The sequence below is a fragment of the Sorex fumeus genome, unplaced genomic scaffold, assembly GCF_029834395.1.
Source record: "Sorex fumeus unplaced genomic scaffold, SorFum_2.1 ptg000003l, whole genome shotgun sequence".
NCBI classification, from domain to species: Eukaryota; Metazoa; Chordata; class Mammalia; order Eulipotyphla; family Soricidae; genus Sorex; species Sorex fumeus.
In genome coordinates, this window is record NW_026606060.1 from 46,858,841 (window position 1) to 46,875,181 (window position 16,341).

At 38.9% G+C, this 16,341-nt stretch overlaps 1 protein-coding gene across 10 annotated transcripts in view; it reads right to left on the reverse strand.

The window, feature by feature from the left end:
- The window catches only part of ANKS1B (ankyrin repeat and sterile alpha motif domain containing 1B), a 1,250,258-nt gene that overhangs the window by 750,965 nt on the left and 482,952 nt on the right, over positions 1-16,341 (reverse strand). For all 10 annotated transcript variants that reach the window (XM_056114313.1, XM_056114308.1, XM_056114302.1 and 7 more), the window contains exon 11: positions 2,956-3,092. In XM_056114313.1, coding sequence (XP_055970288.1) covers positions 2,956-3,092 — 137 coding nt within the window. The remainder of the gene's footprint in view (positions 1-2,955; positions 3,093-16,341) is intronic.

Below are 16,341 nucleotides of genomic sequence, written 5' to 3' on the forward strand. Positions count from 1 at the left end.
TTTCCCTGTGTCATATGAAGGCTTAGCCTCCTTGGCTACAATGAATATTCTCCATTTGTAGGTAATGTTATAAACAGTAGACTAGATTAAGGTATAAATTAAGCAAAGTGAAAGTAACATAATTTGTTCAGTCTAATAAGTTGCTTCTTGTAGTGAATGAGATGAAAGTTCTTTTTAAATCTCTCCTCTATTCTATATTATTCTCTTAATAAGACAGAACGCATCTGCTATTGCTGAGGCAAAGAAATATAAATTTGTGAATAACAATAGAATTTCTGTTTTTATTTTCAAAGCTTATCACCAGTTTTAAGTGTGATAAGATAATTTTCAACCATGGGATATATTTCTAACTAGTAAATGGAGAAAAAAAGTGTTTCAATACTCTCAAGTCAGGCTAATGTCACATTTTTTGCAGTTAAAGACAGAAAACCGGAATTAGGGAACATTTTAGAAGATTAAACCTGTGACCAAAGTACAGGCTCTTATATAAGCTAACCAATAATTATCTTTTCATTAGAACAGTAGCTCTCAACAATGCTAAATCCCTAACACACCTGTGACCTGTCAGAACACACTGGGAGTCCTCTACTCCATCTATTCTGCCATCCTCAACTAAAATCCTCAAGTCTCTAAATCCTTTTCTGAAATCACATGTCCTAGCACAATATCCCCTCATCATTATTTACACTGTATCATTCCATTATCTGTTCTCTAGAATGAATGAAGCACTCCATGAGATCAGAATACATAAGGAATAAGAAGTACCAAAGTCCCTGAGGGCAAAGGTTGAGTAGAACTACTGAGGTTATATTCTTTCCCAATTAAATACCCTACCTATTATTTTCCTGTTACTTGTATACCTACTACAAACAATGTATGGTTCAACTTAAATACCATTGTCCTTCACTTCCTTTTTTTTTCTTAATTTCCCCTCCCTAAATCATCATTATAACTTCTCAGTATGGAATACTGAGATAGTTACTGCTCTAGGCATAGAAGTGTAGACAGATTAAGGAATAGTGACAAAATAGATAAAATGTCTTATTTTAAAATAAAATTTATAGTTTTCTTCAAAGTGTCATTTTATTAAATTAAAATATAATATAGTATTAAAAATAGTATTTATGGAGTTAGATTTCTTGGGGTTGATTAAATTTTAGGTATGTAGAAAGTTAGCTTTTTCATTCAGTGAATAAATAAATTCATTTACGACTAATAGGGACTTTACCCTTGTATAATAAATATGTTTAGTAATTTTTTTCTTGACAAATGTAGAGCAAAACCTTCTCTAAATAGTTAAAAATTCTGAAAATGTAGAAATTCTGCAATAATTTGACAAACTCCTTTACTCAATGAGAGAAACAACAATAGTAAATGTGACATTTAGCATCTAGATCTAGGTTTAGTGGGATTTATTTCTTCAAGCTAATAAACGAGATTAAATTTCCCTGAAGAGAAAGAAGTGATTTTTGAAGACATTTTCTTCCTCCACATGTTGGGGACACTGAATGAAATATTACCTAGACCTAAATGAACCTGTACATTTCATTCTCACAAAGATGTAGTAAGCTATTCAAGGTCATAATGATTTTTGCAAAATATGAATTGGATTGATGGAAATAATATTCAAGAAAAAAGCAGAAAAAGTAGAAGAACTTCAAATCAGTTGCATAATTTTGCCTTTTTGGTACGCCCACATTTTTATCCATAACAAGGGAATATATACTTCCTTAGAGATAATGAAGTTTAAATGAAGCAATTTATGTAAGGATGTTCTCTAAGTGTTATATATTTGTAAAATTAAATTGCTGGTTTATTAATGAGGGTTATGACAATGATAAAATATGTAAGTAAGTTATGGTAAAGAAAGTAAGATATTAAGCAAATCATCATTCTCATATAAATCAAAACTATATTAAAAGTCACTTGTCCTACTTGTTCAAATAATACACTTATACTATATGTCTAAGTAGATGGTGAATGGCATTGATTGGATCCAAACTCCCTTTCTTGGATTTTATGAGACCCATTCAGAATGAGCCAGGTTGAGAACACTATCAATTCCATGTTTTGAGTCCATCTGTTGGCAAAAATATAATGCAAACAGCTTTATAAGTGCTATTTTCAATGAAATATCACAGAACAGCTTGTCCCAGTGATATTTCTAAAGCTTGCCTGCAAACCGCCTACTGGGAAATCCAACTGAAAGAGAAGGGGGAAGAGAAAGAAATCCATACTGACAAGGATTAGAAAAAAAAGGAACAAAAGGTAAAAAGAGACCAGATAGAGAAAAGTGAGCTCTGGAAGCAAATAAGGAGCAATGAGAAGTACAAAATCAAACACAGATAAAATTAGTAACCATAAGGAAAGGAGAATTTCAAGAAAATATACAAACAAGTCTGGAATTAGAGAATAGAGAAGTAATCCCAAACAATACTGCATGCCCAGAGAAATAAGGACAAAAGCAGTAGGAACCATAAAAATGCATATTACAATTCTATAACTAAAACATAATTATTAAAATATTGTAAGAGGAATGTGATGTGAGACAGTCATTTTCTAAGCTTCACTTTTAAAAAATATATAATATACAAATTTATTTCCCTCCCAAATCAATAGATAGTCTAATGTATTTCATTGGCTCTAGGGGAAGGAAATGTCCTCATTAAAGTCTCCTTAGGTTACAGTGATAGCATTGGGTTCATGCATGTACCTGGAATGAGATTGACCCCAGTTTGATCTTGGTACTGCATAAGGTCCCCCAATTGCTCCCAGTAATGATCCCTGAAAACCTCTAAGTCTGACCCAATGAACACTCAATTTCCTTCTTGTAAGTCTAAAAATTGATTTATATATCATATAATTGCTTAAGCACTGCAATGTAAGTGATATGTAAGCACTCTTTCCTAAAGCAAAATGCTTTACAGAGTAGATAATGCCATCCTGGGCACTTACCTGGGGTCGAATGACCTTTACAATATTCTTGAGGGCAGTGTCTGGGGATGGAGGTGAACAGTCAGGTGTTGGGCCTGTCGAACTGTTTCTATGGTTACTAGTTCCTGGGGCAGTAATTGCTACCTCAGAGGCATTATCTGTGAATAAAAACAAAACTTCCATGAACCAATAACTCAGTTTATCTTTTAAGACGATATTAGTTTAGAGGACATCAATTGGCATTTCAGCTTAAAAGTGGTATCAACTATAAGATTATAAAAAGAAATATGTTCCGTAGTATATTTTAAAGATATTTATTGGATGAACTGTTCTCTTTTAAAAAGGTAAATTACTATAGAGCTCTACAAAGGATGAGCTTCGTTACTCAATTCATCATCATAGGTCAGCAGTTAAGATAGCATCAACAGGGTGTGGAGAGACAGTACAGGAGGTAGGGTGCTTTCCTTGCATGCAGCTGACTTGATTTGATCCCTGGCATCCCATACAGTTCCCCAAGCACTGCTGGAAGTAATTCCTGCAGAGCCAGCAGTTACCTCTGAGAATCACTGGGTATGGCTCAAAACCCAACAAACAAACAAAAAACTATAACAACTATATGAATAGTTTACAACAACTATATGAACAGTTAAACCTTTACCTTAACAAAAATGTATAGTATTTTTAATATGATTGGGATGATTCTTTTTCACGATCTTTCAAATAGGCATTAATATGCATTAAATCATAAATTTCGCACCTCCATGATTCACAAACTCCAAATGCAAGCCAGCTCACAGCACTTTTCACAGAAATCACTCTATGAGAAAAATCCTAGTGACTTAAACTTGATGAAAAACTGATATTTGTGCAAAATGGTTTGCTTGTATAGATCAAAATTACTCAAATTTATTTGGCCTACCAAAAAATAAATGATTCCCTTTTCAGAAAATAAATGACTTAGTGCTCCTTAGAAATCTACCTTCATTAAGAGAATGAACAGAAAGTGTCCTCTCCATTGAATGAACTATTACTGCTGGCCTGAATTGTTCCAGAATCCAGTATCTGGAAGAGGTGGTATGCCACTTACTTTGCTAAACAATGACATAGAGAAAATTAAAGCTACCATCTCAAGTAAGCATAGGCTGGAGGCTGGGGATAGGGCTAAAATAAGAAAAATCATGAAAAAAATCACCAGCAAGCTGTGTAAATTTTTCTTCTTCAATTTTTCCAGAACAAAATGACCTCCAAAGTGTCGTTTGGTGACCCAGAGACAGATCAGTGACAGACTGCTTATCTTCAAGGATAAGGCCCGGAATTCCATCCCGGCCTCACCCAAAGGACCAAATGCTGTTACTTCACACTGCCATTTGTGATCCTTGGCACTATTAAAAGTTCAGGATCTCTAGTGCACCCCAACAAGTAGTGCACCCTCAACAAGTATATGCACACACAATGATAAAAAGTGTGACACACTATAACCTAGTGTGTAATCCACCAGGTCATCATAGGAACAACAAAGGAAAGGGATGGGGGGAGGGGAAGAAGAGACAGATTCAGGATGTTTCAAATGCTTGGAAAAGGAAGAAATGTTCTCTGTAGAAAATCGCCAACACAAAGAAAACAAATGCTATTTTAATGATAATTTGGCAATCCTCTACAGGGTATATTTGTACGTGGGGGCAACTCTTTCAGTCCTAAATCTGCAACAAATAAATCTGTTTTTAATCTCTTAAAAAGAAATACTTTTAAATGATTTTAATTAACATAACATCTCGCTTTGAGAAGTAGCCAACAATGGTACCAAACATGAGAACAACTATAATGCAATAAAACTGAAAGTTGATAACAGGTAAATGAAGCAGCACAGTGCTAAGACAGGAGGAGGGTGCTGCAAAAATGATCTGACTATGGCTTGGAAGCAAAAATCATACCGAAAGGCTTCAGTGTTCAGACAAGAATGCCAAAAGTATGAAAGCATGGGGATATAAAGCAGTTTATATATTTTTAATATATATTAGGAAGGGGCTGGAGCGATAGCAAAGCGGTAGGGCGTTTGCCTTGCATGCAGCCAACATGGCTGACCCGAGTTCGATTCCTCTGCCCCTCTCGGAGAGCCCGGCAAGCTACCGAGAATATCTCACCCGCACGGCAGAGCCTGGCAAGCTCCCCGTGACGTATTTGATATGCCAGACACAGTAACAACAAAGTCTCCAATGGAGACGTTACTGGGCCCGCTCGAGCAAATCGATGAACAATGGGAGGACAGTGATATTAGGAAGAAGTTGGAGATAAATTTCGAAGAAAAAAAGGAAGTTAGGTCCTATATAGGCCCTCATGGTTCCCAAGCATCAACAGTAGCCCATGTATAGAACTACCAGAAGTGGTTTAAGCTTTCTCCCTGCACTCCTGGGAATGACATCCAAAGTGATCCTCTAATACCAGATAGTGAGTCTCTGGACAGTCAAAAAATATTCCTTTTCAATGTTAAATGTTTTAATGTCTTTGGGTTTTAGTTTTTCTCAACTTAGTAAAGTAAGTAAGTAAAGGCCCTCCCGTTGATCATCGATTTGCTCGAGCGGGCCCAGTAACGTCTCCATTGGAGACTTTGTTGTTACTGTGTCTGGCATATCGAATACTCTCGGTAGCTTGCCGGGGTCTCCGAGAGGGGCGGAGGAATCAAACTCGGGTCGGCCATGTTGGCTGCGTGCAAGGCAGACGCCCTACCCGCTGTGCTATCGCTCCAGTCTCAACTTAAAAAATAAAAAAGACAGGGGGTGTGATGCCGCCAGCAGGTCAATCTGTACCTGTGAGGCAAGTGCATCAGCAGCCTGATGGCACCATCAGACTTTCAGATACCCCAAAATTACTGCTGTGCCTTTGGCCAGACCCCAAAAACTTGGGGCAAAGTTTACCAAGAAAGTAAATGGCCAAAAGTTAGGTGCGTGGGAGACACACCCACAAACTACCTCTGGCTCAGCTATATAATTGGAGGCATGTCCTCTCTGGTTTCTAATCAAACTGCTTAACGGCCATGATCCCAGAGACTTAGAAATGAATCTCAGAACCCAAGGGCTTTTGGCAGAAGTGCGTCCTGTTCCTGCAGTAGGTTACTGTGGCTGGGCCACTCCAGGTGGGAATAGGTTTCATGCTTTGGCCTGTTCCCCTTGGCGGCCTGGTGACCGCTATTCTCCAGAGGCCACTGGACAGTCAGGTTTGGGCCTGCAGTGACTAGACACATGGGGCCTTGCCAGATGGGGGTGGAACCAGCCCTTTCCTCCCTACCCCAAGGAGACCCCGAGTCGCCACCTACAAACAGCCCCTCTGGCTCCTGATCAATCTGCTTAACGGCCATGATCCCAGAGATTCAGAAACAAATCTCGAAACCCAGTAGCTTTTGGCAAAAATGCATCTGGACTGCATACAAGGTGGCCGCCGTCTCAGAGCTTATTGGAAAGTCAGGTATGAGCCAGTGGTGACGGGGCAACTGCAGTCTCCTGGTAAGGGGGGTGGTACAGGTTCGTCCTTCATGCCCTACCGAGCTCACGAGTTTCCCCCCACGAGCGGCTCTCCGGCGCAGCCATGGCTCCAGAGGCAAAAGGACTTAATGCAGAGCCCGGCAGCTTGTGGCAGAAAAGTGAATGGACCATGTGTTAAACTCCAGCACCATGCCTCCCTGTGAGGGAAAGGGTGTTGCTCCCTTTCCCCTTTTTCCCTCCCTGGTAGCAAGGTGGCCGCCGCCTCAGAGCTTAAAGGAAAGCCAGGTATGAGCAGGCGGTGATGGAGCAACTGTAGTCTCAAGGGAAGGGGGGTGGTACTGGCTCGTCCTTCACGCCCTACCAAGGTCACAAGTTGCCCTCCCACAAGCGGATCTCTGACACAGCCATAATACCAGACATGCAGAAACTAATGTCATAATTATATGGCTCTTTGCAGAAATCCAAAATCGTGCGGCTGAGATAGCGGCTGCTTGACATTATATGATTCTCATAACCAGCTATAGAAAACAAATTATATTTCACAATGCCTTTTCAGCAATTCTGATTGTTGGGGGGGAATTCTAAACAATAATGGTGCATCTTTTGTCGAAATAATGAATGTAATCAATGTAGAGAAGAGTTAAGTGGAAATTATCTACCTCACAGGCATTGGGAGGGGTGGGAAGGGGGTATATTGGGGTTCTTGGTGGTGAAATGTGAGTACTGGTGAAGGGAAAGGTATTTGATCATTGTATGACCAAGACTTAAACCTGAAAGTTTAGTTACTTTTCCCACACTGATTCAATAAATAAATATAAGAAAAAAAATAAATAAAACTATAAGAAAAATGAAAATGACTAATAACTATCTTCTAGGGTTTAAGCATACAGATTATCGTGATACAATACACATGAAAAATCACTAGCACAATGTCAGACATTTATTATGATTAATAAATTTATGTGTCTCTTGTTCCTGTGAAACCAAATATCATCAGTATGAGATAAAATATAGAGGAGGAAAAAAATCCAGTAGAGGAAGAGAGGAAAATAAATAGCAATATTTTGTAGATAATATATCTAGAGTAATGACTATGGGTACTTGAGTAAGATTTGAGTTCAGTATCTTTATGCTATTAACACAAACTGGTAGCGACTGAATTTAATTCCAGGAATAAGAGATGATCCCTTGAGGAATGATTCTCTACAAGAAATGATCCAGTTAACTGCCTTTGCAGCAAAGTCAGAAAAACTGCTCGGTAGTCAATGCAGACTTTAAGGCAAGTGCTTCTTGAATGTCTTTTAAGTAATTTAAAACAGTACTAGGAAGTTGGTAATCAAGTACTAAATTATTTAGAAAACGCTCTAAGTGTCTCAGTCTTCTGAATCCATGATCTGTATCACTATAATGTGATTTTATACTCCCATACCCTGATCTTTTTCTCTTCTAGGCTAGGGTGCATTTTCACAGAGATTTACATCTCCTTTATATACTATAGCTCAATTCAACTTTTTAAAAACACTTAGTGAAACATAATGAATAAAACAAAACCAGCATGTCACCACTGCCATCCATCATTAATGTCCTTAAATACATAAAGAAAGGTGATCTAGAGTTTACAATTCTATGCAACTTCTGACAAAAATCCAGATGAGAAGCACATTATAAAACATACAATAGAGTCTTATGAAGTGGACTTATTCCAAATATCCTTTATTATATTACTGATGAAAATACTAATTATTCAGCATATTTTGCTAGATCATATCCTGTGTCCAGGATAGTTTTACATGGTCAATCTACATTCCACACCTGCAGCTACAAAGCATTGCTGATGGAAAAGAAATGAGGTGTGTTAACACTGTTCAGAGAAAATTACTAAGTAGAATTGCAATTTCGGATGTTAGAAAAGAAATTTATCTTGTAGTCGGATTTCCTATTATGCATCCGATTATACATTATGACTATCAGTTTCCTTCATAACAAGAAGCTTAATAAAAGATACATCTAGTTTACTTGAGCTTTAGAAGAAAAATATTCTATGAATACAAAATAATTCATGTGCAGTTTTATAGAGCAGAGTTTTGACATCATTCACTAGCATGTACTGAACAGTTTAAATACAGCAGAGTCCGTGCTAGCTGCCATGTAGCTAACAAATAAAACTGAGATTATTCCTGGCTGGGGATTCGGGAAAGGTATCATAAAAATAGTGCTTATGCAGGTCTCTACAAGATTAAAGAATAGTTAGAGATAAAAATTGAAGTATAGAATGCATTCCAAGATATGGAAGTAAAATGACCAAAAGATAGCATTATGGAATAAAATTAGACATATTTATGGAATAAATAATTCAGTTGGAATAGAATCTAATACTTATGCAGAAAGTACTAAGGAAGCTGTGGATCATATACAGTGGATTTAGACTTGGCATCAAACAATCTAAGCTTCACATAAGTAACCTCAGTTCCCTCATCTATAAGAATGCCTTTCTTGAATTGTTGTGTTAAAGAGAGCTGAGTGTGTGTTTAACATGGCACAAAATAAGGACTCAATAAAAGTAACTATTTCTATTATTGCCACATGCATACATTGTAACTGAGTAGCTTGAGGTGGCTGTTGTAGAAAGTCTTAACGCAGTAAAAGTAATAATCAATAATATTAGTTTATCAATTCATGAAATATAACTTTTAGTTGCTGGATATGCATCAGGAGCTGGAAAACTACCTCTCACAAGTGCTGAGAAGACATCAAGAAGACCAAGGCCTCAAACAACTGTAAAAAGTCTGTGTGAGAGTTGCAGACCAATGGAACAGAGTTGAATATACTGACATCTCCTCCCAAACATATAACCATCTAATCTTTGATAAGGGGGCAAGAAAAGTGAAATGGAGCAGGAAGAGCTTCTTTAATAAATTGTGCTGGCAAAACTGGATGGCTACATGCAAAAAAGTGGGCTCAGATCTCTGCCTAACACCATGCACAAAAGTAAGATCGAAATGGATTTATGATCTCAACATCAGACCGGAATCCATAATGTCTATTGAAGACAAAGTTGGAAAAACTCTCCATGATATTGAAGTTAATGGTATCTTCAAGATGTCACGACACTGGCCGAGCAAGTAAAAACAGAGATAGACAAATGGGACTATCTTAAACTAAGAAGCTTCTGCACCTCAAAAGAAACAGTGACCAAAATACAAAGACAGCCTACAGAATGGGAAAGAATATTCACCAAATACACATCCAACAAGGGGTTGATAGCAAGGATATAAAAGGTACTGGTTAAACTCCACAAGAAGAAATCACCCAACCCCATCAAAAAATGGGGCGAGGAAATGAACAGAAACTTTCGCAAAGAAGAAATCAGAATGGCAAAAAGGCACATGAGAAAATGCTCTACATCACTAATCATCAGAGATATGCAGATCAAAACAACAATGAGATATCATTTCACACCACAGAGACTGGCCCACATCCACAAGAACAAAAGCAACAGGTGCTGGTGCGGATGTGGTGAGACAGGGACCCTCCTTCACTGCTGGTGGGAATGCAGGCTGGTCCAACCCTTTTGGAAAACAGTATGGACGATTCTCAAAAAATTAGAATTTGATCTCCCATTTGACCCAGCTATAGCACTCCTGGGAATATATCCCAGAGAGGCAAAAAGGTATAGTCGAAGTGACATCTGCAATTGTTTGTTCATTGCAGCACTCTTTACAATAGCCAGAATCTGGAAAAAACCTGAGTGCCCGAGAACAGATGACTGGTTAAAGAAACTTTGGTACATTTACACAATGGAGTACTATGTAGCTGTTAGAAAAGATGAAGTTATGAAATTTACATACAAGTGGTACTACATGGAAAGTATCATGTTAAGCAAAATGAGTCAGAAAGAGCGGGATAGACACAGAAAGATTGCATTCATCTGGGGAACATAAAGCAACAAAACGGGAGACTAACACCCAGGAATGGCTGAGATTAGTACCAGGAATTTTGCTCCATGACTTGAAGGCCAGCCACATGTGCTAGGTGAAAAGGAAGCTCAGATAGAGAAGAGAGCACCAAATAAAGGGTGTTGTGAAGACCCTCCCAGGGTGGGAGAGACATGCTAAAAGTAGTCTATAGACCAAACATGATTGCCACTCAATGCCTCTCTTGCAAAACACAGTACCCAAAAGAAGAGAGAGAGAACAATGGGGAATGCCCTGCCACAGCGGCAGGGTGGGACGGGGGGAGGGGGATAGGGGATGGGAGGGATGCTAGGACCCATGGTGGGGGAGGATGGGCACTGGTGGAGGGATGGGTACTTGACCATTGTATAATTGAAACCCAAGCACAAAAATTTATAAGTCTATAACTCTACCTCATGGTGTTTCACGAATAAAAAAATGATTAAAAAAATAAAGACATAGAAACCAAAAAAAAAAAGTGTGTGTTTGCTGCTAGGTCTATCTGAAAGGGAGGGAAATCTGCATCCTTCAATTTCTTTTAAGAAGGCTGCAGTTTTCAGACTGAGATCAATCTACCTGGGATAATTTGGCAGCTTGGTGGCTAGTAGAGAAAGCATTTTTAAAAAGGTAAGGTGTAAATGGAATACTATGCAGCTGTTAGGAGAGATGCACTGTAGCACTGTAGCAGTGTCCTCCCATTGTTCATTGATTTGCTCAAGCGGGCCCAATAACGTCTCGATTGTGAGACTTGTTGTTATGGTGTTTGGCATATGGAATACGCCATGAGTAGCTTGCCAGGCTTTGACATGAGGGCAAGATACTCTTGGTAGCTTGTTGGGCTCTCCGAGAGGGGTGGAGGAATCGAACTTGGGTCAGCCATGTGCAAGGCAAACGACCTACCTGCTGTGCTATTGCTCCAGCCCTAGAAGAGATGAAATCATGAAATTTGCATATAAGTGGATGGACATGCAGAGTATCATGCTAAGTGAAATTAGTCAGAAAGAAAAGGACAGACATAGACTGACTGCGTTCATTTGTGAAATATAGAGTAGCATAATATGAGACTAACACCTAAGGACAGTAGAGATAAGGGCCAGGAAGATCACACCCTGGTTTGGAAGCTGGCCCCATGTGCGGGGGGAAAAGGCAGTTAGGATGGAGAAGGGACCACTAAGTAAATGATGATTGGGGGATCACCCAGGATGGGAGATATGTGCTGAAAGTAGACCAAGGACCAAACACGATGACCTCTTAGTATCTGTATCACAAATCACAATGTCCCAAATTAGAGAGAGAGAGCAAGAAAGACTGTACCTGCCACAGAGGCGGGGAGTGGGATAGGGTGGGGGTGACGGGTGGGACACCAGGAACAATGGTGGTGGAAAATGCACACTGGTGAAGTGACGGGTGCTTGAGCATTGTTAGAATGAAATGCAATCATGCAAGTTTGTAACTGTATCTCATGGTGATACAATAAATTTTTTATTTAAAAAAGTAAGGTGTAAATACAGGACTGGAGCAATAATACAGTGGGTGGGCCATTTGTCTTGAAAGTGGAAGACCCAGGTTCGGTCCCTGACACCCCATGTGGTCCCCTGAGCACCACTAGGAGTGATCCCTAAGCAAAGAGCCTAGAGTAAGCCCTGAGCACCACCAGGTGTGACCCAAAAGTCAAAATCATGTCAGCCCTCTGCTAAGCAGGTAATGACTTCTAATAAGAGATGAAATATTCCAGGGATCACATTCCTGTAAAAGTGAGCCCACTATCACCACTCTACTATAGTTTGTAACTGAGTTATATCTATCACTAGGGGAAGTCCTATTTATTTTCAAACATTTCTCTTAGTCTATGTTTTCCAGTCCTGTGCAGTCAGTCCTCTAAGTCTGCAACCTCCAGAGGACTTTTAGTTTTCTTGTAGATGTTCAAGCACACACCTAAGTGCATGAATGTTTTGATTTCTACTCATGTGATCCTTACCTTAACTCTATTCAGTTTCCATGTAACCTGTGTTCTTCATTAAACAGCAACCACTTCATAAGTGCATCTTAGTCTCTAAAAACTCATTAGGTAGATGCAATGTGATCATTTCATTCTTTCATTTCCTTCACTCACACTATACCTAATGTTCAATCTCACTGAGATCTTTCATACATTCCACTTCATTCTATCAAATCTTTTGTTGTCTTCACCTGCTTACTTTTTATATTTTGATCAAATAGACCAGCATTTAATGATTCTCTCGCCAAGAACTACATTCATTCCTCTTGCCATTTAGCCATTCATTCTGAGTCAAATCTTAATTCAATTTGTAGCTGACATTTTAATGTGTCACCCAATTCCCTCATATATCAGAAGATTGATTTCTCTGGGTTTTTTTTTTTTTTTTGATGTACTGCTAATGGACATTTGTCACTAGCAGCTCCTTTGGAGAACTGTCTTAGAGTAAGAGAATTGCTTGACACAAGGCCATGTTCCCTCTAGGAGCAATATACTTCAATGTCTGTTTATCTCAGAAGTATAAAGGCTTTGAATAGTGACCAGTGAAGATTATTTCAAAAGACAATCCTAGCTTCAAAGTTCCCTGAGGAGTCTGTGGAAGCTGGAAGCCGGTATTGAGAATAATCACAAACCTCGCTTGCCCTATCAAGTTTCACTTCCACATCCATTGCTTCGAGGATCACTCTTAATTGACCTTCTTTATACCAATCTCCATCTTAGCATCTACTTTCTTCTCAGTCCATCCTGGAATGAACCCAGCCTAATTGTTCTCAGGGGCCCTGCATTTCATTTTGTTTTCAACACTCAGGTACTAATCACTAAGAGAAACTATTCAACTGCTATGAATTAATGTTATCCAGAGTCTGGCAAACTCCCCTTGGTGTACCCAATATGCCAAATACCAGTAACAATGATGGGTCTCATTCTCCTAACCCTGAAATAGCCTTGAATATGGCACTCTTTAAAAAATCTCAGAGCTAGGACGAAGGAGACGTTACTGGGGCCTGCTCGAGGCAATCGACGAACAACAGGATGGTCGTGATCGTGATCGTGAATGATTTGATATAATCTCACAAATCTTTTAATATGATGGGAAAATAACACCCTAATAGAAAAATGGAACAGAAGGCACCTCAAAAAGTACAAATAAATGTATAAACACTTTTCTCAATCCTTGCTCAAAATATTGCATAGCAACTTTGGGATAGAGAGGGAGCTACACTGATGATAGCATGGTGTGGGAATCATGTACATGAGAAACCAGTACCAACAGTTTTGTAAACCTCAGAATCTCAATCAGAAAAAACACAAATATAAAAAATATATTGCATAGGAGCTTATGGACTTCACACACTCTTCTGTGAACTGATCCAATTCATGTGAAGGCAAGATATGTGCATGCCTAATCATTTAAAGAGTACAATATGACAAGCAACCTAATTCAATCTTTAGGTGCTATATTGACTCCCATTTTGCTGTGAGTTCTTGAAGAAATTCTTACAAAAAGTCTGGGAAAACACCTGTATGACTGAATGTGCATTGTCAATATGTACATATCACTTACTTACACAAATGGAAGCATAGCAGATTGGTTTATCAGATTGGTTTATCAAATTGGTTTATGTCCCTTTTCTACTTTCCCCTTTTTTTCTATCTAGCTCTCTAAATTTTGTTAGAGAGCAAGATATTTTGTCTGTTCATTCATTGATCAGATAACAGTAGTAATTAATATAAAGCTTGCCCTTAACTATATTAAGAAACAAGGACTCTGATTATCCCCTGTAATCACAGTGGCTCCAAGTGCTGAATATCAGAGCTAAGATTCCTCTTCTTGTCTTGGTTCTGTTCTTCAAATGACACTTCACCCCCAGCCTACCACAGTAGCTCCCAGTGAGAGATCAGACACTTTTAATCAAAATAATAAGAAGCATAGATACCTATAATATCTATTATTTGTGTGCATGTTTTAAAAGGCTTATTTGTTGGTTTTTGTATCTAAAGGTAAAGGTAAAGGCCCTCCCGTTGATCGTCGATTTGCTCGAGCGGGCCCAGTAACGTCTCCATTGGAGACTTTGTTGTTACTGTGTCTGGCATATCGAATACTCTCGGTAGCTTGCCGGGCTCTCTGAGAGGGGCGGAGGAATCAAACTCGGGTCGGCCATGTTGGCCGCTTGTAAGGCGAACGCCCTACCCGCTGTGCTGTTGATATCTAATTTAGTAACTAATAATAGTAAGCTTAGATTAAGAGTACCAGCTCCTTAAAGGACTGAGCTTAAAGAAGATAACCTCTCTGGAAATACAAGGCAAACCAAAGAAAGGCATCTATTTAAAAATCAGGATTCTCCTATGCAATCGGAAAGGGACTGAAGAAAGTTGTAAGCCAAGAAATAAATAATGTTTAGGCAATCAGGACCACGTACAAGACCTCATAAATGTTCTTTTACAATAATGCAGGAGTATAAATAAACAACTTTATTTAACAAGTTCAGACTATTCTAAACCACTTTCTACTTCCCTTCTAGCTGTCCCTCTATTTTCTGTCTTTTCCTCCATTTTTACAATGCTTTTCATGATTTGTGCTCTTAGCCCTTCAGTGTGCACTTTGCCAACACATTGCTTATGACCTTGGATATCTTCCCAGCCTTCATTTGCTGCAGACCAAGAGTCAACCCTCTAAGGTGAAGAAGTCTGTCTTGAACATCTAGTGTGAGACTGAGAGAAAATTTAATGAAGACTGAGTATAAAAATGTATGGTAAATTAGTGGCTATCCGATATGGTCTTAGATTTTCCTGTGCATTGTCACACATTATCACGGTGATTATAATTTGTTTTTATGTTCCTCTTTAATTGGACTATGGGTTCTTTCAAAGTAGACACAGTGCATTTAATTTGTCTATATATTGTACTATCATTCATTACCATGGGTTCATTTCACTAGGATTCAGAGCTCAATTTTAAAACAGTCATAGTGGGGCTAGAGCAAAAGTACAGTGGGTAGGGCATTTGCCTTGCGTGTGGCTGACTCAAGTTCAATTTCCAGCATCTCCATATGGTCCTCTGAGCCCCGCCAGGAGTAATTCCTGAGTGCAGAGCTAGGAGTAACCTCTGAGCATCTCTGGGTATGACCCAAAAAGCCAAAATAAATAAATAAATAAATGAGCAAATAAAGTAAAACATCATAGGATTATAGGAAAATCAGTATTTTAGATATCGAATGTATTTTAGATCATTCACTTAGTATCTATAAATGTTTTTGCAAAATACTGATGAGAATAAATTTTTTATGTAGGATAACTGCTATTTATTCAGCCACTGATTAGCTGATTGAATTGTTCATGAACTTCACCTTACTTTTTTTTTCATTTTTTATAATTTTATTTATTACAAAGCTTTCGGGTCTAAGTCTCGGTCATACTATGAAACATCCGAACCTTTGCCAGTGCCCATTCTCCACCACCAAAAGCCCCAGTATACCCCCATCCCACACTCTCCCCCTACCTGTGGGGCAGATGATTTCCACATTACTCTCTCTCCACTTTGATCATATTCAATATTTCGACATCACCATTATTATTTGAGATTTTACCCCAACACTCAGATCTGCTGAATAGTCAACAGTAGATAATTTGTGTTCTATTGCTGGTTATGAATAACATATGATGTCGCATGGTTGCAGTAGGGCCATGTGATTTTGAAATTCCGAAATTTTAACACTTAAATCTGGAGGGATTTCTGCCAAAAGCCACTGGGTTTTGAGATTTGCTCTTGAGTCTCTGGGATCATGGCCGTTGAGCAGCTGATCAGGAGCCAGAGAGGCTGTTGGTAGGCGATGACTTGGGGTCTCGTTGGGACAGGGAGACCAGGTACGGCTCTACCCCCATCCTGTGAGGCCTAGGCCAAGGCATAAAACCTATTCCCACCTGGGTTGGCCCAGCACCGGTAACCTACTGCAGGGACCAGACACATTTCTGCCAAAAG